This window comes from Phacochoerus africanus, chromosome X, assembly GCF_016906955.1.
Source record: "Phacochoerus africanus isolate WHEZ1 chromosome X, ROS_Pafr_v1, whole genome shotgun sequence".
In the NCBI taxonomy this organism is placed as follows: domain Eukaryota; kingdom Metazoa; phylum Chordata; class Mammalia; order Artiodactyla; family Suidae; genus Phacochoerus; species Phacochoerus africanus.
Window position 1 is genome coordinate 61,556,923 of NC_062560.1, and position 26,051 is coordinate 61,582,973.

At 41.2% G+C, this 26,051-nt stretch overlaps 1 protein-coding gene across 1 annotated transcript; it reads left to right on the forward strand.

The window, feature by feature from the left end:
* Window positions 1-283: 283 nt before the first annotated feature.
* On the forward strand, window positions 284-26,051 carry NONO (non-POU domain containing octamer binding). The gene is made up of 11 exons (XM_047764379.1): window positions 284-407; window positions 16,163-16,322; window positions 17,333-17,526; window positions 19,774-20,075; window positions 20,594-20,689; window positions 20,882-21,078; window positions 21,942-22,026; window positions 22,705-22,807; window positions 23,391-23,430; window positions 23,890-23,999; window positions 25,031-26,051. The coding sequence occupies exons 2-11, from the start codon at window positions 16,172-16,174 to the stop codon at window positions 25,163-25,165; spliced, it is 1,413 nt and encodes a 470-aa protein (XP_047620335.1). The 5' UTR covers window positions 284-407; window positions 16,163-16,171; the 3' UTR covers window positions 25,166-26,051.

Genomic DNA, 26,051 nt, shown 5'->3' on the forward strand with positions numbered 1-26,051 from the left:
TGGTCTTTCAGTCTTTCCGTTAGGCCGTTGATGGCTCTCCTTCCGACCCCTCCACCCCTCTACCCCTTTCCCCCCTCCCCCCTTCCTTTTCCGTCTCTAGCGGACGCAGTTTGCGCATGCGGATTCGGTACAAAGCCTCGCTCTTTGTCCCCATCTGTCGTTCACACGAACTCAAGTCTTTCGCATTCGGTAGCCAATAAGATCGAAGAAATGGTGGAAAAACGATTCCGCCTCTGGAGATGAACGTTGATTGGCAGGTGAGATACCCAATCGGGAACGCCACTTTGTACCCCTAGGGAGGCACCGAGCTCCGTCGTCTCGTTTCCGGCGGTCGCGCGCTCTTTTCTCGGGACGGTAGAGGCCGTGTAGCGTCGCCGTTACTCTGAGGAGAAAACAGTCGGTAGAGGGTGAGTTTGGGGACGACTTAGTACTTGTTCGAGAGGAGAGTACGATTTCTTGCGACAATCGGTGAAGGAAGAGGCGAGGGCGAGGCTGGGGTTGGAGGGAGGTGGGCCGATCGTTCCGAGGCCCCTTGAGGCCTTGTCCCCGCCGCCACACGGCTTCCTCAGCCCACCCGCGGGGGCCCATAGCTCTCCACTGGCCTAGCCTTCTGCTTTAACCTGGTTCTCGTTTCTCTTCCCTCCCAGTTTCTTTGTGCGGCTCATTTTGGAATCTGAGCCCCGTCAGTAAGTTCCCCGGCCCTGCAGCCGCTCTGGGCCTGAGGGTGTGGGGTCTATTATCCGAAAGCCCTGAGGTCGAGGCTGGAGGAGGCGCTTTGTCGGGCGCTCCTCCTCTCGGCCTCGCGAGGCCATTAATTCCGAAGGAGAAAGTGGGCGCCCCCCCACCCCCACCCCAGCGATGTTTCTTTGTCAAAACTCTTAGCTGGGAAGTTCATCTGCTAGTCCAGCCCTCGCCGCTTTTCCTTGGCAGGTTCCCAGAGGCCTTTTAATTTTTTTAATTTTTAATTTTTTATTTTTTTAGTCTTGTTGCCTAGCTACTCGACCCATTTATGACACCACTTTTTAAAGATGATTTTTACGGATTTCCTGGTGGGTATTTTCCGTTTGGGAAAATGATTGTCATAAGCTGACACCTTTCTTTGTGTTAACAGAGAAGTCGAGGTTAGGACTGGGAGGCACTTTGCTATCTTCAGTCGAAGTAGAGGTAGGTGTAGCGTTGCCAGATTACAGGACATCCCATTAGATTTGAACTTCATTTAGGCCACAGATTGTCTTTTAGAATACGTTGCATGGGACTTACGCTAAAAATCATTCATTTCTTTAAGAATCTGAAACTCAAACTTAACTGTAGCATATTATTTTTTTTATTTGATAAATTTGGCAACTCTAATGAGGGAGAGTATCGGCTAGATTTATAGTGTGTCTTTGTCCAACTTTCTTGTTACTAAATGAAGGTCCTAACAGACTCTTTAGGAAAGGACCTTACCATGCCAGTCCTCCCTACAGCTTTTAACAGGTCCACATCCAGGCATCCATCTCAGTCTGGTAGATTTTTTTCTAGATTTACTCCCACAGTCTGCACTTAAGAAGTGATCCTTTTCCTGAAAATTAAGGGAACATTTTTTTAGATTTCAAATATGTGTGATGTAGTGTTTGGTCCTGTACCTGAACAAGATTTGTGCAAATCTTGTTTTAGGTGTGCCTAATAGCCCCGTCTTTCTAATAACAACAACAATACATATTTTCTCTCAGGAAGTCCATGAGGGCAAATAGAAATCCTCACCGGTGGTTTTATGCTTTGTTCTCTTCTCGGAGGCCCACTGGTTAGGGGTGCAGTGAATTTATTACTTGGATGTCTGCATGTATTTCCAAATTATATCAATGGTCATCATCAGAAGTACATAATAGGGGCAATATTTATTGAGTACTTGGTATTTTGTGGGCACTGTTTCAGGTGATTTATACAATATTAGTGGTCACCGTTGAATACCTGCTTGAGAAATAATAAACTGGAAAGATTATAAATATTAGCATTATGGAGACATTTATTACACAAAAAGGTAGGTAGTTTGGTTGTAAAAGTGATTTTTTTGCTAGAATCCAGAAGATCAGGGGAAGAATGTAATTGATGCCGTTTGTCTAACTGAAGCACCCACCAACCACATGCAGAAATAGAGGTAGTGTTGGCCAGCAGGAACAAGTGACTGCTGCGTACATGATCTTTAAATGTTTTTAAAATAACTAGCCCTGTGCAGTAGATGTTATCTCCCATCTTACAGATGAGGAAGCTGAAGCTAAGAGGTTAGGTGACACGCTACTAAGTTTTTTTTGGATTTTAAAGTCTAAAGTCAAGGTGAGTTTAGTTACGCAGTTTGTAGCATAGCATAGTGATGAGTATGAGCTTAAGAATTCAACAGCTCCATAGCGTTTGTGTGACCTTGGATGTGCATCAGTTTTCTTATGCAGAAGAATGATAGTTGTGAGTACTAAATGAGATAATACAGGCTTAGTACAGTGCCTGACATACAGTAATCGATAAATATCTGATACTAGCATCTTAACTACCAGACTTCACTTTATGAAACCAAAAATAACCTTCCTTGAAGTAATCCTAAATGGTTTATAACATCCCAGTGCTCAAGGAGATCGTTTCTGCTAAGAAGCTGTGAAATGGTCTTTTGAAAAGCAGTGGCGAGGTGTGGTTAGAATGTAAACATATGGAGTTTTTAAGGATTTCTATTAACATATACATTGTGGATTCCTGAATGGGATGCAAGGTATTGAGGCTGGGGCCACTAACTCCTAAATTAAAGGCTGGAGAAGAAAAAGAGGCTCCTTGGATTTTAGCCAGAGGTAAGAAGGTAAGAAGACCTAGTGAGAGAAATGGCTGTGAAGATAATTCAAAGTTTCTGCTATAGGCCACTTGGGGGTCAGGGGAAGGAAGGTATTTAAAGCATAAGACTCAAATAGGAAATGATCTGATTCTAGTGTTTTGATTTATTACTTTTTAATCTTATTTTTTTGAAAACATGATTTGCGGGGAGCCGAGGAGATGCAGGGACTCCAGGAAGGGACCTTGCCTGACCAAAAAAAAAAAAAAAAAAAAAAAACCCAAACCTGATGGCAGGTTCCTAACCAAGGAAGGGAGCTCACCTGAACGGTGCAAGCTGAAGGTGGGCTTCTGGTCAGGATAAAAGCCTGCCTGTACGGTGAAAAACCGAGGGCAGGCCTTAGATTACACGGCTCTCATGTTGATGTTGATGGGGAAGAATTGGGGCTTTCCCGGGAAAACAATTTCCATGTTTGCGCCGGAGAACATGGATTGTTTCCCGGGTGACCGAGTCTTTCCTGTTGTTTTATTTGTTATTCAGTTTTTCCTCAGTCTTTCCTGTTATTTGCTTACTATTCTTATTTTCCATTCTTTCCTGTGGTGATTTGTGATTTTTTAATAATATAAAAATTTCATCCTGATGGACTTTCCCCTATTCAAATCCAATTTAATTAAAAACATAGTGTTTAATTAAAAACTAACTGGTTATACTGTAAGCTTTAGAAGTAAAAGTTAGACATATATTATTCATGGTCAAAAAAACCTAGTTATGAGAATTGTCCTTGAATTTAGAAACTTTTAAGTGATAGCTAACTGAAGTTGATGTTCTCATACTGTCCTGCCATGACGCTTTGAAGATAAGCACTAATCTAAAAACAAGACTTGTGAATGCCAAATCCTTATGTCTGTAGCCTTTTAGGAAGCATAATCTGGGAGTTAACCTTTAGAACTTGACCTTCAGGTGTACTTTTAACATTGTGGTGTAATTGAAAACTGTCTGTATAAACAATCATCTATGCCAATAAAATTTGAGCAGTCCAGCACTCTGAAAAAGACAGAGGCTGTCTCCGTGTGCATTCGCCGACACCGTCCATCTCCGACAGGGTGCGCATCCCTGGCTGCTGGAGCTGGACTCTGGCAAGTGGCGCCTGAACAGGGACCTGAAGGGGTAATCATTTAAAAGTAAGTATCGGGAAGGTTAGGATCTCACCTAGGGTTTCTAGAGCCCCCCTGTAGAGATAGGCAGGGAGAGAAGGGGTGAGTAATCTCTAGGTATAAAGACCATGGGTCATAGGAATTGAAAGAATCCAAAGAAAGAATTTATTGATATTTTGTTACATACGTTAAACAAAAGAGTTGTGAAGGTTACCAACTCTCAAATTGCTAGATTCTTGCACTTTGTGCAGGAGCAATGTCTGTGGTTTCCAGAGGAGGGCACTGTTAACTTATAAACATGGACAAAGGTAGATGAGAAATTAAAAACATTATTCCTTACACTGTCCTGAAAACATGCCTGTGGACATTTTTGCATTATGGAATATGATTAGAGATGCATTGTATCCTCAACATGAGGCTGCAAAAATGACTAAGCATTTTGTAGAATCTGATGAGAGGACTCACTTGTCACCAAGACCTTGATCTCCTGGTCCCACTGCTGTTATGATGGCTAAAGATGAGGAAGAAGAATGGTTAGATCCCGAGGAGCAACAGGAGTTAGAAGAGGAAGAAAGGAGGTATGAAAGGAATAGATCGGAAAGAGATGAGTCTTTCCCAAAAATATCTACTAAAAATTTTAGCTTCTTAAAAAATAAGCCTCCACCTCCTACACTGGTGGAGAAAACACCTTATCTGAGGACCTTTCTCTCTTTGGTGAACAGCCTCCCATAGGCCCGGGAATTTATCTTAAATCAGGCCTTTCAAAGACAAAAAGGGAGGCTGAAGAAAAGGGAGATCTTGATTTTTCTTTATGTTTTCCAGTAACTTATGGTCCTCTGGGAAGCCAAGATAAAGAGGAGGGACCTCCTCAGTGGAATCCTGTACCTTATAAACTGCTTAAAGAACTTAAAACTGCTTGTACTCAATATGGACCATTAGCTCCTTATACGCTAACCCTTCTCGATTCTGTGGCAAATTAGTGGATGACCCCTCATGATTGGGTACAAATTACTAAAAGTTGCCTTTCCGGAGGAAATTATTTATTATGGAAGGCTGAATTTGAGGATTTGACTTTTCAAATTGCACAAAAAAGTAAAAAGAGATAAATGTCTTAATAAAATTGATTTTAATATGTTAACGGGGTCTGGGGAATAGTCTCAATTAACCAATCAGATAACCTCTTCCAGAAGAGGCATTTAAACAAATAAATGATGCCGCTATTGCTGCATGGTGGGCTCTTCCACCTGGAGGAGAGTCCACCTCTGCTTCTGCCTTATCTGAGGTTAAACAAAAGGCTGATGAGGCCTATGAGGATTTTGTTGATAGATTAATGACTACTGTTCAGAGGGTTGTTTCCAATGAAAGTACTGCAACAATTTTAATTAAGCAATTGGCTTTTGAAAATGCTAATTCTACTTGCCAGTCACTTCTGAGGCCTATTAAAAAGACGGGCTCTATGTCAGATTTTATTAGACAATGTGCTGATGACAGTCCAGCATATTCAAGGAGTGGCTTTGGCAGCAGCGTTAAAAGGGGAAACATATTCTCACTTTGTTCAAGGTGTAAATAATCCTAAAAGGCCTTCTAAACCTCCATCAGGAATGTGTTGTACTTGTCAGCAGTCAGGTCATTTTAGCAGGGATTGTCCCTTGAAAAGTTTTCAGATGCCTCAAACAAAACCTGTGGGGTCTAATGGCCCTGCAAAGACTTTATGTCCCCGGTGTCTGAAGGGTTTTCATTGGGCAAAAGATTGTAAATCTAAATATCATAAAAATGGAACTCCTCTGATGCCATCAGATTATCCTAATGTAACCGAGCCTTTGGGGCCTTTGGGAAACGGGGTGAGGGGCCAGCCATCCCCGCCCCAGTCAACAGTAGGGGGCCGGCAGACAATGGATCCATTCATACCCTTCCTCCCATCTCAGAGCTCTTCGAGCAACACCAGGAAGTGCAGGATTGGACCTCTGTTCCAACACCACAAAAATATTAACTCCAGATATGCCTACTGTTACTATTCCTACTGATGTAAAAGGCCCCTTACCTGAAGGGGTGGTAGGCATTATTTTAGGAAGAAGCTCCATGTCTCTACAAGGAGTTTCTGTTATTCCAGGAGTTATAAATTCAGATTTTTTTTTTTGTCTTTTTGCTATTTCTTTGGGCCGCTTCCGCGGCATATGGAGGTTCCCAGGCTAGGGGTCGAATGGAAGCTGTAAACACCGGCCTACGCCAGAGCCACAGCAACGCGGGATCCGAGCCGCGTCTGCAACCTACACCACAGCTCACGGCAACGCCGGATCGTTAACCTACTGAGCAAGGGCAGGGACCGAACCCGCAACCTCATGGTTCCTAGTTGGATTCGTTAACCACTGCGCCACAACGGGAACTCCTAAATTCAGATTTTACTGGAGAAATTAAAGTTATGGTGAGTCCTCCTTCAAAAACTGTACAATTCCATAAGGGACAGAGGATTGCACAAATTGTTTTGCTACCTTAACCATGTTATGGCTTCTTCTGTTAACAGTGCCCCCCCCTCCCCCCCCGGGGGAGATCAAGGATTTGGATCAAGTGACTTAGCCTTCTGGGTACAAGAAATTTCTACCCGAAGGCCATTTAAAGATTTAAAAGTTCAAGGGGTTGTTATTAAAGAACTTATAGATACAGGGGCAGATAGATGTGTCCTGTATTGCTGGTAAAGATTGGTCTTCCTCCTGGCCAACTCATTTGCCTAACACATCTGTTATAGGAATTGACCAAGCTCCTAATGTGGCAAAAAGCTCTCAAATACTGTCTTGGGACGATGGAGAGAACAAAGGAACCTTTGTCCTTACGTAATTCCATCCATACCTTTCTCTTTATGGGGAAGGGATGTTTTAACACAAATGGGAATGCTACTGTATAGTCCCAATGACAAGGTTTCTTATCAAATGCTTCAGATGAAATACAACCCAGATAAAGGAATGGGAAAAAATGAAAAAGGACAGAAAGAGCCCATAGTGGTAAAAGAGAAAAAAGACAGAACAGGAATTGGCTCCCAAAATTTATAACTTCGGCCATTGTTTCTCAAGCTGCTGTCCCTATAATCTGGAAAAATGACGATCCAGTCTGGGTGAAACAATGGCCTTTAACTTCAAAAAAATTAGACACCTGAACAATTAATTTTGGAACAGTTACAGGCAGGGCATGTTGAACCTTCTACTAGTCCTTGGAATATTCCAATTTTTGTTATAAAAAAGAAATCTGGTAAGTGGAGGTTACTTCAGGATTTAAGTGTGATTAATGCCACTATGGAGACTATGGGGGCTTTACAGCCTGGACTCCCTTCTCTGGTGGCTATACCAAAAGATTATAATATCATAATAATTGATCTTCAGGGCTGTTTCTTTACCATTCCTTTACATCAGGAGGATTGTAAGAGACTTGCGTTTAGTCTAAGTTCTGAAAATTTAGAGACCTTACCAAAGATATCAGTGGGAAGTGCTTCCACAAGGCATGAAAAACAGTCCAACACTTTGTCAAAAATTTGTTGATGAGGCCTTATGTACTGTTAGACAAAATCATCCTGACCTTTATCTTATTCATTATATGGATGATATTTTGCTTGCCCATTCAGATCGAGAAGTTTTACAACAATTGCTAACAAAAACAATACAGGCCCTTACAGATTACAGATTAATAGTGGCTCTGGAAAAAATACAAGTTCAGCCTCCACTTACCTATTTGGGTAGAATTCTAAATAGTGAAACAGTTACCCATCAATCTTTACAACTAAGAAAAGATCATTTAAATACCCTTAATGATTTTCAAAAACTGCTGGGAGACATTAACTGGTTTAGACCATATTTAAAATTGACTACTGCTCAATTGTTGCCTTTGTTTCAATTACTACAGGGAGATTCTAACCCAAATTCTTCTAGGACTCTGACCCCTGAGGTCAACGCTACATTAAAAGAGGTGGAATTGGCAATGTCAAACTGTCAGTTAATGAGATTGGATTATAATAGGCCATGGAGTTTAATTATTCTTAAAACATCATATTCTCCTATGGCCTGTTTGTGGCAGCATGGACCTTTAGAATGGATTTATTTACCAGCAACACCTAAAAAGGTCCTGGCCTCTTATCCTTTTCAAACAGCTGCCCTAATAGCTAAAGGGCGAAAAAGAAGCAGAGAATTGTTCGGTAAAGACTGTCATGAAATTGTCATACCTTATAATAAACAACAGTTTGAAACCCTCCTACAGGAGGATGAGGATTGGCAAATTGCTCTAACAGGTTTTTCAGGACAAATTTCTTAGCACTTGCCAAAAAATCCACTATTACAATTTCTTAAAGAACACGATATTATTTTTCCTGTCCGGTGTTCTAAAAAACCTCTTGGAAATGCAGCCTTGGTTTTTACAAATGGGTCATCTAATGGAAATGCCTCTGTGGTAATTAACTAAAAGGAACTGAGATGTTTTCAAATAGAAGAAAAGTCTGCTCAGAGGGCAGAATTAAAAGCAATTATACAGGCATTTCTATTACTAAAAAACCAAAAGTTTAATTTGTACTCAGATTCAAAGTATATTGTGGGGTTGTTTCCTCATACTGAAACCGCAGTTATACCAATACATAAAACTTCAATTTCTTCCTTATTAACAGAGTTACAAAAACTTATTCACCATAGAACGGAGTCATTTTTCATTGGACATATTCGGGCTCATTCTCAATTGCCTGGTCCTCTCCACGAAGGAAATGCTAAAGTGGACCAATTAACAAAGTTAGTCTTGCTAATAACAGAGAAAGATAAAAGAGGCAATCTATTTACATGCTATTCATCATCAAAATGCTTCTGCCTTGAGATTACAGTTTGACATCACAAGGGAAGCTGCCAGACAAGTTGTAAAAAATTGTGGTGTTTGTCCTCAAACCTTTTCTGTTCCAAAATCAGGGGTTAATCCCCGTGGTCTCAGAGCTAATAACTTGTGGCAGATGGATGTAACCCATATCCCTTCTTTTGGAAAATTGGCTTATGTGCATGTGACTGTGGATACTTTCTCTCATGTAATTTTGGCTTCAGCTAGAACGGGAGAAGCTTTTAAAGATGTAATTCAACATTTATTTTTCTGTTTTTCTATCCTGGGTATGCCTAAAAATTTAAAAACAGACAATGGTCCAGCTTATACCGCAAAATCCTTTGCTGATTTTTGTATAAAATTTCAAATTTCACATACAACTGGAATTCCATACAATCCTCAAGGGCAGGCAGTTGTAGAAAGAGCACATCAGACATTAAAAAATCATATTACTAAATTACAGAAAGGGGAATTTAAATGTAATTCTCATCATGTGTTGAGTCATGCTATGTTTGTAATCAATTATTTAAATGTGGATTCTTCAGGACATTCTCCAATGTATAGACATTGGAGTACAGATGCCTTACCCAGACCAATGGTTAAATGGAAAGATGTTTTAAGCGGTCAATGGAAAGGCCCAGATGTTCTTCTAACTTTCGGGAGAGGTTTTGCTTGTGTTTTTCCTCAGGATACTACATCACCCATCTGGATACCAGATCGGTTGATTAGACATACCACCACCACATCCGTCAGGGATGAGGTGCCATGTTAAAGACACCGAAGAAGAGGAACCCCAAAATAAATGAGTGGAGGGACTCCTTTCTACATGGCTGAGACATTTAAATCTCAACCGCTGGCCACGACGACAACGACCCGGTCGCTCTGTGAGATTGGCATGCGCTGCCGCTGCTCACCTGCCTACCTGTGGCCAGATAGAGAGATTTGCTAAAAATGCTGAGGGGTTGGTGAGAGCTCAAAATCAACACTCAAATCCTACGACTATGTTCATTGCTATGCTTGCAGTTCTTGCTTCTCAAACAAATAATGTTTCTGCTCGTTCGTATTGGGCCTTTTTTCCTAACCCGCCCAGTTTTCAGCCTGTTACTTGGGATAATGAGATGATTAAAGTACACACAAATCAGTCTGACTTGTTGGGGGGACCTGGACTTCCTCCCCCTCCTTTTGAAATTACTACTGCCAGTTCATCTAATTACCCATTTCGTGGGAGTTCTCATGCATTGCCGATTTGTTTTGCTTTGCCGTTAACTCCTTTGGTCCTGGACCGACTAACGTTCCTGGCTGTATACCTACTCAAACAGCAGGTATGGTTACTATAGGTGCGTTACCTGTTGGAAAAGGTCCCAAAACTCATCATTGTTGGTCATTGTTATTTCTTAGCCCTGGAGCTGAGCCTAGTAATGTTTATAGCTACCCATTTCAAACTGTAAATTACCAACCTCACTACCTTAGCCATCCTTTAAATGATCCTAGTTGTACACCATGGTCTGAAGACTCTAGGTCTCAAAGAGTTTGGGATGAAATTGATGTCCATCTTGGAAACATTGTATGTAAAATTCTACTAAGCCTGATCTTTTTCGTCCAAAAACAGATGTGGTGGCACCTTGGTCTTTAGGTCATTCACAAATACATGGATGGCAATCTTTAGGTCATTTACAAGTATATGGATGGCATATTTGAGATCCACAAATAGATTATCATGTTTATCTAAATAAAAACAAAGATAAATGTCGATGGGATGATAGCCATGTACCTAGACCCATCGCTTTAAATAAAATTAGTAACTATGGATGGGTGCCCCCTACTCTTACTGCTTCATTTAAAAATCGACACAAGGAGTTCCCATCTGTGGCACAGTGGTTAACGAATCCGACTAGGAACCATGAGGTTGCGGGTTCGGTCCCTGCCCTTGCTCAGTGGGTTAAGGATCTGGCGCTGCCGTGAGCTGTGGTGTAGGTTGCAGACGTGGCTCGGATCCCGTGTTGCTGTGGCTCTGGCGTAGGCAGGTGGCTACAGCTCCGATTGGACCCCTAGCCTGGGAACCTCCATATGCCGTGGGAGCGGCCCAAGAAATGGCAAAAAGAGCAATAAATAAATAAATAAATATGAAAATATAAAGATCCAACCTCACCTCTGGAAAACTATTGTTGCCTTAAGACCCGTGATTTTACATAGACCTGATCATAAAGATACTTATTTCGTAAAAGCTTGCTTACAAACTCCTTATGCTTTTCTCCTTTTAAAATCTGTTGATGTAAAAATTCGTAAAAAGGAAAGTATTTATACTACTCAATGTGATAAGTGTACCTTAACAAATTGTATTAGTTCTAATATTGATAATTGTAAGTTTATGCTTATTGTAAAACAGCCTCCATATGTAATGATTCCTGTAACCATTACTAGTAATTGGTATGATAATCAGGGATTAAGAGCATTACAGCTGCTTAATAATCAGTTAACTAAAACCAAACGATTTGTTGCTGCTCTTATACTAGGAATTACTGCCTTGATTTCTATAATTACTTCTTTAGCTGTTGCTCTTCCAAAACAAGTACATACTGCAACTTTTGCTGATCAATTATCTGGAAATATTACTTTAGCTTTAACTACACAAGAGATTATTGATAAAAATTAAATGACAAGGTTGATGCTTTGGAAGAAGCAGTTATGGCAATGGAACAGGAAATTGGCTCTTCGTTGCCATTCAGATTTTAAATGGTTTTGTGTTACCCCTCTCCAGGTAAATGAGTCCCGTTACACCTGGAATAAAATTAAAAATCATCTCGAAGGAGTTTGGAATCACTCTGACTTTGGATTGGGTATTTCTAAATTACATCAGGAAATAATGGATATAAATCAGGGGGAACAAGCCTTCAGTGCTCAAAATATAACATCACACTTATTTAATAGTATAAACAGTTTTGTGGGTCACAAATCTCTTCTATGCTCATTAATCTTGCTGTGTCTGCCTTAGCTTCTAATTCTACTCTTGCTGTCCCTCCCAGTCCTCTTTAAACTTATAGGTCGTAATGTTCGACAACTTTCAACTGAACTTCATGCCTTCGTTTTAAAAAATAAAAAAGGGGGAGATGCGGGGACTCCAGGAAGGGACCTTGCCTGCCGGCAAAAAACAAACAAAACCCAAACCTGATGGCAGGTTCCTAACCAAGGAAGGGAGCTCACCTGAACGGTGCAAGCTGAAGGTGGGCTTCTGGTCAGGATAAAAGCCTGCCTGTACGGTGAAAAACCGAGGGCAGGCCTTAGATTACACGGCTCTCATGTTGATGTTGATGGGGAAGAATTGGGGCTTTCCCGGGAAAACAATTTCCATGTTTGCGCCGGAGAACATGGATTGTTTCCCGGGTGACCGAGTCTTTCCTGTTGTTTTATTTGTTATTCAGTTTTTCCTCAGTCTTTCCTGTTATTTGCTTACTATTCTTATTTTCCATTCTTTCCTGTGGTGATTTGTGATTTTTTAATAATATAAAAATTTCATCCTGATGGACTTTCCCCTATTCAAATCCAATTTAATTAAAAACATAGTGTTTAATTAAAAACTAACTGGTTATACTGTAAGCTTTAGAAGTAAAAGTTAGACATATATTATTCATGGTCAAAAAAACCTAGTTATGAGAATTGTCCTTGAATTTAGAAACTTTTAAGTGATAGCTAACTGAAGTTGATGTTCTCATACTGTCCTGCCATGACGCTTTGAAGATAAGCACTAATCTAAAAACAAGACTTGTGAATGCCAAATCCTTATGTCTGTAGCCTTTTAGGAAGCATAATCTGGGAGTTAACCTTTAGAACTTGACCTTCAGGTGTACTTTTAACATTGTGGTGTAATTGAAAACTGTCTGTATAAACAATCATCTATGCCAATAAAATTTGAGCAGTCCAGCACTCTGAAAAAGACAGAGGCTGTCTCCGTGTGCATTCGCCGACACCGTCCATCTCCGACAGGGTGCGCATCCCTGGCTGCTGGAGCTGGACTCCAGCAATGATTTCCTTTTTTTTTTTTAAGGTATCCCATTTGCTGTAAATTGCTGCACTTATTTGTGGTATTTAAAGTTGTTACGTTAATGTGTCAAGAGTCACAAAGGCATTAAGTTATTCTATTTTTAAGAATTTATTCTAGGGAAATATAGAAAAGTGTAAGCAAAAAGGTATTTGTTGCAGTATTATAATAGGAAAAAGCTGAAAACAACCTACATGTCTCATAGTAGGGAGAAGTTTGGTAAACTAGTGTACATCCGATGGACTTTATGTAGCTAGCCATTAAAACTTCTATTTAAGTTGACACTATAGAAATGAGAAAAGGGTAAATATATAGTGATAACATTTATGATTGCAGTTATAGAAATGACAGTGTATGTTTTATAAGGTAAATAAGCCAAAATGCAAATTGTGGGAGGAATATTTACAGGCCCAAGATTTAGCTGTAAATATTGTTTATAATTGTGAAAAACTGGAAACAACCCAAGTGTCCCAGTACAATAGAGGCTTAGTTAAGTTGGCACAACATTGTATATCAACTATATTTTATTTATTTTTTAATTTTTTTTATTCAATGGATTTATCACATCTGTAGTTGTATAATGATCATCACAATCCAATTTCACAGGATTTCCATCCCACAACCCAAGCACATCTCCCCACCCCTCAACTATACTTTAATAAAAAATAAATTTAAAAAGACACAGTAGGGGCTTGGTTGACAGTTAAATACTGTGTCCATTAACAATGTAGAAGATTCAGTGACATGGAAGCTATTCATCATGTATCAAAGTAGAAAAGGCAGGTTACAAAATAGTATTGTAATATACCATTTAGAGTACATACTAATGTATATATATTAGTGACTGAGATGGTATACCAAAATGTAAACAGTGACTTTTTAGTGTTAGGTCTTTGGATTTTCGTTTCTATTTCTAAGTTTTCTATATTAAAGATGTATTTTGTACCTTATTAATGAAAAACATAAGATTGATGATATGTGAGAGAATTCAAGTTTTGCTTAAATGTCAGCTTTGAGTAAGGCTAACCTCATAGCTCTATTTAAAATTGCAATCTTCCCTTTTCCATTCGCTACTTTTCCCCTCCCCACCTTTTCTCCCCCCCACAGCACTTAACCTCTTTTTAAGTACTATGTAATTTAATTACTATGTATATTGTTTTGTCTCACTGGAAGTTTATCACTGCTATAGGCAAGAATCTTTGTTTTGTTCATTGATGCATCTCAAACACCTAGAACAGTGCCTAGCAAATAGTAAGCATGCAGTGAGTACTTGAATGAATTAGGTTTTTTTAAAATTAATTTAAAAATTATCAATAACCTACAAGCAGGACAGATTTCATTTTTGCCTTGTTTCTTACCTGCATTCATACATTTTAAAAAAAACCCTTTCCCCCTTAAAACATCAAACATTTTTCATGTTTACATGGTCTTTATGATTTTTAATGCTATCTAATATTACATTGTATAGATGTACCATAATTTATTAAAAACATTGCCCCTAATTTTGGGTATTTACATCACTTTTATTTTGTTACCAGAAAGCTTATTGTAGTGAAAATTTCATGGATGTAGTTTTTAAATTTTAAAATTATATTCTTGGGATAAATTTCTAGAATTAGAATTCCTGTGTTAAAGAATATGTATCTCTGGATAGCTCTTGTTACCTATTATCTTATGAAACAGCTTTTGGATACAGAATTTAATAATTGGCTTTGATGTGTTTTTATACAAATATTCTCATGCCTATCATCCAGAATCAGCAGTTGGCAAGCCTTTGTCACTTTTTTCATCTGAGGAATATAACTTTATTTTAAAGGAATAATATAATGTAAATAATACGGTATTCAGGAAAAAAAGATTCTTTACTACATCTTTCCTTCAGTTAAATCTGACTGGAGGGTCTTGTTGAAGGGGAGAGATTCAGGATTGATTTTTGCCCTTTTATTTACTAGAGAACTGCCTTAGGATGAGGAAGATGGTCCTCAGCTTGTTAAGTTGATCCATTAAGAAATTTCCATTTTGGAGTTCTGTCGTGGCACAGTGGTTAAAGAGTCTGATTAGGAACCATGAGGTTGCAGGTTCGATCCCTGGCCTCGCTCCATGGGTTAAGGATCTGGCGTTGCCATGAGCTGTGGTGTAGGTCGCAGCCGCAGCTCAGATCCTGGGTTGCTGTGGCTGTGGTGTAGGATGGCAGCTGTAGCTCAGATTAGACCCCTAGCCTGGGAACCTCCATATATCGCAGGTATGGCCCTAAAAAGACAAAAAGACCAAAAAAAATTTTTTTTCGTTTTAAAACCTTCAACTGTTGTATTCAGTTTGGATTATACCAGGAATTTTCATTTTGTTTTCTTTTAATCTTATGTCGATTTTTAAATGACAGAATTTAAGATTTTATGATAGTATATTTCTGCATTTGCTGCTTTTATTGCTCTTGGCAGTCATTTGTCTTTCTATTTTGATTAATAATATTTACGGAGTGCTTACTATATGCCAGTAACGAACTAGTGTTTTCATATGTTTATTTATCTTCATGGATACTTTGAGAGGTAGATATTTCTATTAACCTCTTTATAACAGCCTAAGAGACTGGTGCAGAAGTAATTTATTTAATAGTACATAGCTAGTAAGTATTAAGACCACACTTCGTATTTAAATGTGTCTAACTCCACAGCTCATACTTTTCCTTTTGTTCATTCCATAGTATTGTAGGCTGGGACTGCAGGGTGCCAGAGAAAAATAAGTCTTATTAGTCCTTATGATAACTAGAATCTGTTTCAGTGATTGTATTTTTTAAAATGTGCTTTAATATTCTGAGAGGGCTAATAATTTTTAGGGAGTAGATTGTTTGGGGACAGTAGTTTTCTCAATGCATACATTATTCAACTGGAGAGTTCCTCAAGTCATTCTAGTGCAAGCTTTTTTTAAAAAAAATTTTTATGAGGGTCGCAGGTGCGGTATATGCAAGTTCCCAGGCTAGGGGTCAAATCCAAGCTGTAGCTTCCAGTCTACACCACAGCCACAGCAACGCCGGATCCTTAACTCACTGATCAAGGCCAGGGATCAAACCCACATCCTCGTGGATGCTCGTCAGTTTGCACAACAGGAACTCCTGCCTGGTGCAAACTAGTGCAAACTAGTACTACTCTAGTTTCAGTGTGTAACATAATTGCTAGTACTGAATGGGGTTTAGGTGTTTGAGTTGTATTCTTTGGCCATACTTATTCAAAATAACTAATTGTTTGGATCTGGCAAAGGCCAGGGTACCAAAGGTGTTAATGACATTAATCATCAGGAAGATGACTATGTTCTTAGTGCTGAATGTATTTGACATTGCACATTTTCTTTTAGAGTGCAAAAATGCAGAGCAATAAAACTTTTAACTTGGAGAAGCAAAACCACACTCCAAGGAAGCATCATCAGCATCACCATCAGCAGCACCACCAGCAGCAACAGCAGCAGCCACCACCTCCACCAATACCTGCAAACGGGCAGCAAGCCAGCAGCCAGAGTGAGTACCTGTTAGGTAATAGGGTGGAAATAGGTTTCCTCTTGGGAATGGTTTCTTTTTTTGTCTTTATTTTTTTAGGGCCGCACCTGTGGCATATGGAGGTTCCCAGGCTAGGGGTCTAATTGGAGCTGCAACTACCGGCCTATGCCACAGCCACAGCAACGCGGGATCCTTAACCCACTGAGCGAGGCTAGGGGTCGAACCTGCAACCTCATGGTTCCTAGTCGGTTTCATTAACCACTGAGCCACAACGGGAACTCCGGGAATAGTTTCTTGATTTTTATTTTTTTTATTTTTTAGGGCTGCACCTATGGCACATGGGAAGTTCCCAGGCCAGGGGTTGAATTGGAGCTGAACAGCCACAGCAACGCCAGAACCTTAACCCACTGAGCAGGGCCACTGGTTGAACCTGAATGCTCATGAGTACTAGTCGGATTTGTTAAGCTCTTGGGATTATGAAAGACTAGGCCTTTGTGGCACACCTTTTTGGTTCTTTTCCCTGTTTACCTCAATACTTAGAATAAAAAAGGCCTATTCTCTGAAATAAGGAGCAAACGTGTAGGATAGCAATTGAATATAGGTTGCTTTGCTGTATTTGCACACTCTACTGCTAAATAGATGACTGCATGTTTTGCCTCAGAGCTTGGCACTTATAATCATCAGGCACCTAGAAGATAGAGAAAAATAAAAGATCTTTAAGATTTAATGGACAAGAAAATTTTCTCTTTGGCCAGTAGTTTCTGTATTGTTCTTCGGTCTCAGAGTTAGTCCAGGTTGGCTCATGGCCCATATGTAGAGCTGTTGAGAAGTTCCCCTAGATCTCTGCTGCACTGCTTTCACATTCTGAGGTACAATTTACTGATAAGGGGTTAATGAATAGACTCCATTGAGAAGTGGTGTTTGACTGCTTTACAACAATTATGTTTCCTAATCTACCAGCAATTGTAAATCTTTGAGAATGTGACTCAATCTCTCCCTGATCTTTTGAGTGACTGTGTGTCTCTTTTCAGATGAAGGCTTAACTATTGACCTGAAGAATTTTAGGAAACCAGGAGAGAAGACCTTCACCCAACGTAGCCGGCTCTTTGTGGGCAATCTTCCTCCTGACATCACTGAGGAGGAAATGAGGAAACTATTTGAGAAATATGGGAAGGCAGGCGAAGTCTTCATTCACAAGGATAAAGGCTTTGGCTTTATCCGCTTGGTGAGCAACTATGGCTTTTTAGAGCATGCATTCTAAAAGGTGGGGAATGATGGATGTGGAAAATTGGGCAGTAGAAATAATTCTCAGATGATGTTTGTTAAAAGCTTGTAGTTATAATTGGTAGAACAGGACAAAAAAGGCAGATTTTTTTTTTTTTTTTTGGCTACACCTAAGCCATGTAAAAGTTCCCAGGGCAGGGATTGAACCCAGGCCACTGCAGTAACAATGCCAGATCCTTAACCGGCTGTGCCACAAGGGAACTCCAAGGCAGGTTTATTTGTTTAGAACCCTGGGGCTGACGTATGCCCTTTGGAACTTTTTTTGTTCTAAATGGGAAATTTCAAATGTAGAATAGTATAATACTCATTGCCCAGCTTCAATAACTGTTAACTCAGTTAATATTTTATCTGTGTCTTTCCCTTGTTTTCTAACCCCCACAAATATTTTATAAGACCAGTGCTCTAACCCCTGAGCTACGGAGCCTTACCCCCACAAATAGTTTAAATTAGATTTTTTTCAGAAGAAAAAGTGGTTTTTATTTTTTTTTTTATTGTTTTTTATTTTTTTGTCTTTTTTGCTATTTCTTTGGGCCGCTCCCGCGGCATAGGGAGGTTCCCAGGCTAGGGGTTGAATCAGAGCTGTAGCCACCAGCCTACGCCAGAGCCACAGCAATGCGGGATCCGAGCCACGTCTGCAACCTACACCACAGCTCGCGGCAATGCCGGATCATTAACCCACTGAGCAAGGGCAGGGACTGAACCCGCAACCTCATGGTTCCTAGTCGGATTCGTTAACCACTGTGCCACGATGGGAGCTCCGGTTTTTATTTTAGTAATGACCAAGGTTTATATAATTTATTTTCAAACCCTTACACATGTGTTGCCTTACTTACGACTCTTCAAATCCATGAGCATATGGAGTTCCTGGGCCAGGGATTAGATTTGGGCCTTAGTTGTGACTTACGCCGGAGCACACTGGATCCATAACCATGCTGGCCAGTGCTCCAGAGATGCTGCTGATTCCATTGTGCCACAGCATAAACTTTTTTTTTGCTTTTTAGGGCCGAACCTGCAGCCTATGGAATATTCCAGGCTAGGGGTCAGATCGGAGCTACAACTGCAAGCCTATGCCACATCTGAGCCTGCATCTGCAACCTACACCACAGCTCACAGCAACGCCGGATCCTTAACCCACTGAGCGAGGCCAGGGATTGAACCCGCATCCTCAGGGATATTAGTCAGGTGCATAACCTGCTGAGCCACAATGGGAGCTCCCTGAATTTTTTTTTAATTGTGCTAAAATCCACAAAATGTAATGTTTATCATCTTAAGCTTTTTTTTTTTTTTTTTTGGTCTTTTTAGGGCCATACCCAAAGCATATGGAGGTTCCCAGGCTGGGGGTTGAATCAGAACTGTAGCTGCGGGCCTATGCTGCAGCCATAGCAATACCAGATCCGAGCCATGTCTGCAACCTACACCACAGCTCGCAGCAATGCTGAGCGAGGCCAGGGATTGGACCTGTGTCCTTGTGGATATTAGATTGTTTTCCACTGAGCCATGACGAGAACTCCCCTCATTGTAACTATTTTTAACTAATTTATTTATCTTCGGCCATGCCCTTGGCGTGTGGAAGTTCCTGGGCTTTTAAGTGTAGTTTTTTTTTTTTTAAATATCTGATTTGATTTAGGAAATGTGTTTAAGTACATGAGGGAAAACCTTTATAGGCATCATTTGTCTCCATAAATGAGGAACATCATGTGCTGACACGATCACTGAATGTGATGGTCGGAACTAGTCTTCATTCTAGATCTGCCACTAACTCAAGACTGTATAAGCAAGTCATTTTTGCTGTGCCTCAGGTTCCTCTTTAGTAATATGGAGGGTGTTCTATCAAGGTCTGTGGTTCATTCTGGCTGTTACATTGTAAGAGTAGGTTTTATGCTGATCATTGTCCAGATGATCTGTTACCACTTATGAGAATAACCTGTGACCATGTAAGTGGTATTAACTCTGAAATTTCCAATTGATTTGTTGCAAGGCCATCAGAGCAACTAGGCTAACCAAATTGTTACTTGAATCACATGACTGCATTCTTTCATTTCTATCCGTGGTGGGTTTGGAGGGCTTTTATTTTTATTTATTTATTTATTTATTGTTAGGTATTGAGCTGTGCAACTTTAGACTTTTGATGGCTGTGCAGGTGGTCTTTGTCCAACTTAGTTTATTCTGACCTTGTTATGCTTTCTAGGAAACACGAACCCTAGCGGAGATTGCCAAAGTGGAACTGGACAACATGCCACTCCGTGGAAAGCAGCTGCGTGTGCGCTTTGCTTGCCATAGTGCATCCCTTACGGTCCGAAACCTTCCTCAGTATGTGTCCAACGAACTGCTGGAGGAAGCCTTTTCTGTGTTTGGCCAGGTAGAGAGGGCTGTAGTCATCGTGGATGATCGAGGAAGGCCCTCAGGGAAAGGCATTGTCGAGTTCTCAGGGAAGCCAGCTGCTCGCAAAGCTCTGGACAGATGCAGTGAAGGCTCCTTCCTGCTAACCACGTGAGTGAGGGGTTGTTTTCAGAAATATACCTTAGGTTGCTGCTTCCTTCTGTGGTCTGGGGAGTTAGCCTCTAGGAACCATATTCCTGTGTTCACTTAAAGATTTTTTATGCAATTCACTTCTCTACTAGGGTTTCCAGTATAATCTTAAATTAATGGACATGGTGGATTAAGAAGTAAACCTTTTCAGTCTTTCAGTAGGTTGTTACTTAATCCGTGTTAAATCCCCCTTTACTTTGAAGTTTTAGAATTCCAAAAAGTTTTTGTCCATAGGTATCTATCTCTGTTACTATTTACTCTATATCATTATCTTGAGTTCCATAGATACCATATATAAAGGCTGCACTTAAGTACTCCACCTACTTAAAGGCTGTATTCAGAGATCTGATGCCTGACTTTATCCTGTCTATCCCAGATTCCACATAATAAAAGTCTTAGTTACTTGGGGCTGGAACAATGAACTAGTGGCTCATGTAGAGAGGGTATAATTTGCTTAACACTGAGCTTCTTTATCCCAGATTTCCTAGGCCTGTGACTGTGGAGCCCATGGACCAGTTAGATGATGAAGAGGGACTTCCAGAGAAGTTGGTTATAAAGAACCAGCAATTTCACAAGTATGTGGTCCTGACAGATTCCCTGTTATGTGTTTGCTTATTCTTAAGGAAGCTTGTAAAGGGATGTGTAAAAGACATGTCTTTGCTGTATGTGTTAACTAGCAGCTATTATCTTCACCCTTGGGAGGAATGCAGTGCTTATTTGGGAGAATCTTGGACAAAGTTTTAGTAACCCAGGAACCTTTTCTATAGGGAGCGAGAGCAGCCACCCAGGTTTGCACAGCCTGGCTCTTTTGAGTATGAGTATGCTATGCGCTGGAAGGCACTTATTGAGATGGAGAAGCAGCAGCAGGACCAAGTGGACCGAAACATCAAGGAAGCCCGTGAGAAGCTGGAGATGGAGATGGAGGCTGCTCGCCATGAACATCAGGTCATGCTAATGAGGCAGGGTGAGTGTAGGCCTATACGTCTTAAGACTAGAAGCACAAAATAACTTTTTTCAGGAGTTTCTTTGCATCAGTAAGTAGAGAAAGGCCTAAAACTCTAGTTTTATTCTCTGAAATATATATATATTTAAAACAACTGTCACTTTATTTTTGGTCTTTTGTCCTTTTAGAGCTGCACCCACAGCAAATGGAGGTTCCCAGGCTAGGGGTCCAACTGGAGCTGTAGCTGCCAGCCTACGCCAGAGCCACAGCAACACCAGCTCATGGCAACGCCAGATCCTTAACCCACTGAGCGAGACCAGGGATTGAACCTGCAACCTCATGGTTCCTAGTCAGATTCGCTTCCACTGGGCCACACTGGGAACTCCTGAAATATTTTGTTGATCTTGGAGATGTGGCAGAGGATACTGGATTCTGTGGAGGAGGAAATAATAGGTTTGACTTCATTTTTGTAATCTGGATACCTCAGAGGCCACTTGGGTATTAAATATCCTATTTGCTTTCTGGATCTTTTTTTTTTTTTTTAAGTCTTTTTGTCTTTTTAGGGCCTACACCTACAGCATATGGAGGTTCCCAGGCTGCTGGGGTCCAATCGTGGAGCTGTAGCTGCTGGCCTGGGCCACAGCTACAGCAACGCGGGATCCAAGCCGAGTCTGTGACCTACACCACAGCTCATAGCAACACTGGATCCTTAACCCTCTGAGCGAGGCCAGGGATCAAACCCGCATCCTCGTGGATGCCAGTCAGGTTTGGTAACCACTGAGCCACGATAGGAACTCCTGCTTTCTGGATCTTTCTGGAAAATTACTGGGTATCTATGAGGAGAATGAAGAATACTCTTCGAGATTAATCTGTTATTTTTCTAGATTTGATGAGGCGTCAAGAAGAACTTCGGAGGATGGAAGAGCTGCATAACCAAGAAGTGCAAAAACGAAAGCAGTTGGAGCTCAGGTAATTTTTTTTTTCTCCAACTGTTTTTTCTCTGACAACTCTATAGAGGTAATGTTTGCTCCTGTTGCCTACTACCATGTTATCTCTTGCATTTGTAAATATGGTGGCAAATATTTCCTTGCTGCTTTTCAGGTTCTCCCTTTAGATGGGAGATGTTTCAGCTGCCCATGGTTCTGGGACTGCACTAAAAAGGAAAGCAGCTGAGTCCTGGTCTCATGAGGCTGGCTCCTTTGGGAGCCCCTTAAGGACTACTCTGGGTTACTTTATTTTTTAGGGCTGCACCCACTGCATATGGAGATTCCCAAGCTAAGGGTTGAATCAGAGCTGTAGCTGTTGGCCTACACCACAGCCACAGCAATGCCTGATCCGAGCCATGTCTGAGACCTACACCACAGCTCATGGCAACGCTGGATTTCTTAACCCACTGAGTGAGGCCACTAGGATGCTAGTGGGTTAACTAGCATCCTCATGGATGCTAGTTAGATTCGTTTCTGCTGAGTCACGACGAGAACTCCTGGGTTGCTTTACAGCTGGGCACATTTAACAGTGAATTTCCTGGAGAGCTATGATTGTTTTCAGTAGGCTTTTGATCTCCTTGGCTGAGTCCTCTATTGAGGTAATCTATTGCAAGTTCTGGCTGGGAGGCCACTGCTTAAATATTTTGGTGACTCTCTGTAGACAGGAGGAGGAACGCAGGCGCCGTGAGGAAGAGATGCGGCGGCAGCAAGAAGAAATGATGCGGCGACAGCAGGAAGGATTCAAGGGAACCTTCCCTGATGCGGTATATCTCCCATGTGTCCATGATGTGCCGGGCCAGTCACAATATGACAAGCCCACCATGAGTTGTCTGTTAGGACTATAAAAGACACTAGGCTATGACCAATTTTTCTATTTTATGACACTCTTTTTAGAAGCATTCATAGGAAGGAAAGGTAAGGTTTGAAGAGGAGCTCTTCTTGCCTCACAGTTAATTTAGGATGAAAAGTTGGGGCCAGTGTATGTTGTTTAAACTCTGTGACTGCAGGATGAGATATATCCAGGCCTGTAGCAGCCTTGACTGGTCCTCTGATACCCTTGGCAGTTGTCATACAGGTTGGAGCCCTAGAAGAAATCAACTCTCTCTCTCCCCTTTTCTTTCATTTCTCCTGTTCCTAAGAGGAGACTCTGATTTGTGTTCTAGTTAGTATCTCTAACCTTGAATTCACTGTATAACTAGCAATGAGCTGTTGTTGATATTCCTCGGCTTGGTCTCAGTGAACTTAGGATATGTTGTCTATTTCACTTAGTATGTGGTTCTCAGTGGATTTTGGTAGAATAAATGCAGTGCTATCTTGGACTATCTTGAGTGTTGTTTTGTTTTTCAGAGAGAGCAGGAGATACGGATGGGCCAGATGGCTATGGGAGGTAAAGACTTAGGTTTTCCTTTTTCTTTCTCATCTCTGGTGAACTATGTAGATTCTCCTACCTAGTCTAAAATTTCTTTTTGGTCTTTTGTCTATTTAGGGCCACACCCACAGCGTATGGAGGTTCCCAGGCAAGGGGTCTAGTCGGAGCTGTAGCTGCCCGCCACAGCCACAGCCATGCTAGATCCGAGCCCCGTCTGTGACCTACACCCACAGCTCACAGCAATGCTGGATCTTTAACCTACTGAGCGAGGCCAAGGATTGAATCCGTGTTCTCACGAATACTAGTCGGTTCACTAACCAGTGAGCCACGATGGGAACTCCCAAACTAATCTAAATTTAACATTTCACATTTCTGGGAGCATCATTTTAGTGGGAGGGGAACACGAATTGTTTCCTTTGGCACAGAAAAATGTTGACAATCTCTGTCTCCTGTACTGATCACACTACTCTGCTTTAGGTGCTATGGGCATAAACAACAGAGGCGCCATGCCCCCTGCTCCTGTGCCAGCTGGTACACCAGCTCCTCCAGGACCTGCCACTATGATGCCAGATGGAACCTTGGGATTGGTAATAAACTGCAGGGCATTATAGTAACTGTAAATGTTGATAGGAGGGGAAAGGACTTAGCCTTCATGGTCCCTGGGCCTGCCAGACAGTTTTGCTCAGATAAGTTTTTAGGATCACTTTAGGATTACTTTAAGGATCAGTTTTTAGGATTACTTTAAGATCTCTGTTTTTGAGTTTTATGCAAATCCATTCTCAAACTATATTCTTTCTAGGAGTTAAGCAAGTACCTCTCTCTGACTGGCTAGTGTGTTTGTTTGTTTTTTGTCTTTGTAGGGCCACACCCATCACATATGGAAGTTCCCAGGCTAGGGGAATCAGAGCTGAAGCCTTAGGCCTATGCCACAGCCACAGCAACGAGGGATCTGAGCCTTGTCTACAACCTATACCACATCTCACAGGCAACACTGGATCTTTAACCCACTGAGCAAGGCCAGGGATCAAACCTGCATCCTCACGGATGCTAGTTCGGCTTCATTAACCTCTGAGCCACAACAGGAACTCCTCTCTGACTGGCTATTGTTGATGGACTGTTTAGTTGCTACTTTGGGTGAATAGGTTCTTTTTTGGACGGAAGGCAACAAAGACTGGACATTATCACATGAAATAGATGTGAGTCCAAAAGTTTAATGGCTCAGACAATCCTGAGGTAGTTTTAGTTGTAATGTCAAAATGTTAAAAAGTTAGGTAGGCTTAAGGTTGCTAAAGAGTGATGGCCTTCCCTTGTCCATCCATATACCTAGTTCAAGAAAAAGGATTTAGCTTTAATTTATTCAGCATCGGAATTTAGTATGTCATATTCTTATCCTATAGGAATAGGGATAGTATGTTAAAGATAGGATGGTTGGGTGGGACCGTATTTCAAGCAGCTTTCCTTTGGGAATGTCTGCTAGAGTTCTAAACAGGCTTAGTCACCCCTACCATCCGGAGCCTTGAATACTTGGGTGGAAATGGCCTCCGGGGAGGAGCTATAGATGGGTAGGAAGTTTAGGGCATAGGTTATATTAAGTAATGTTTCTCTCTTTCTCTTCAAGACCCCACCAACAACTGAACGCTTTGGCCAAGCTGCTACAATGGAAGGAATTGGGGCAATTGGTGGAACCCCTCCTGCATTCAACCGTGCAGCTCCTGGAGCTGAATTTGCTCCAAACAAACGTCGCCGATACTAATAAAATTGCAGTGTCTAGTTTCCCAAAACCCTAAAAGAAGGACCCTTTTTGGACTAGCTGAATTCTACCCTGGAAAGTGTTAGGGATTCCTCCAATAGTTAGGTCTTCCCTGCCTGTACTACTCTAGGGAGTATGCTGGAGGCAGAGGGTAAGGGAGGGGCGGTATTGAACAAATCAGTTCTGTGTGGTATATCCTTTAACTAACCAATTCTGTGTGGTGCATTCCTGAAGTCTCGTGTGATTGTTGAGAGCCTGGGAGAGGCAGGGAGCCCTGGTAAAATGGATCCAGTTAGAGCCCCCATTAATCATTCCACTCTGTCCATCCTGTTCTATTTGCTTTCTTGTACCTCTCCCAGCCCCCACCCCAGAGACACTGCCACATATACCACAAAAACCAAACATCCCCAATGACCTTGGCCCCATTGCTCCGTTCACTCTGAGGTGGGAATTCAGGCAAATGTCTGCAGAGGTCACAGACAACATAATGTACGGTTCTGTTATATCCCATATATTACCCCTTCATGTCCTAAGGAAGACATTTTCTCTTAGAGATTTTCATTTAGTATATCTTTAACAAAATCTTGTGTTGACTTGCCTCCATCTTTTTCTTGGGTAAGGACAACCCAAGAATGGCCCTTCCTTTTGTGTCTATGATGTTGCTGTACACAGCTTTTCTCGATAGGCCTAGTACAATCTTGAGAACAGGGTTGCTGTATGCGGAAGGTCGGACAGTAGCTCTTAGCTTTGCCTATCTTAGGTAGTTATGCTGTGCATTTTTTTATTGGTGTACCATGTTTGATTTGTCCCTGATAACCTTTGGAGTTTTTCTGAGAAATGGAAAAGTAATGCAACATCAACTTATTAAAATACATTTTAAGCCTTTTAA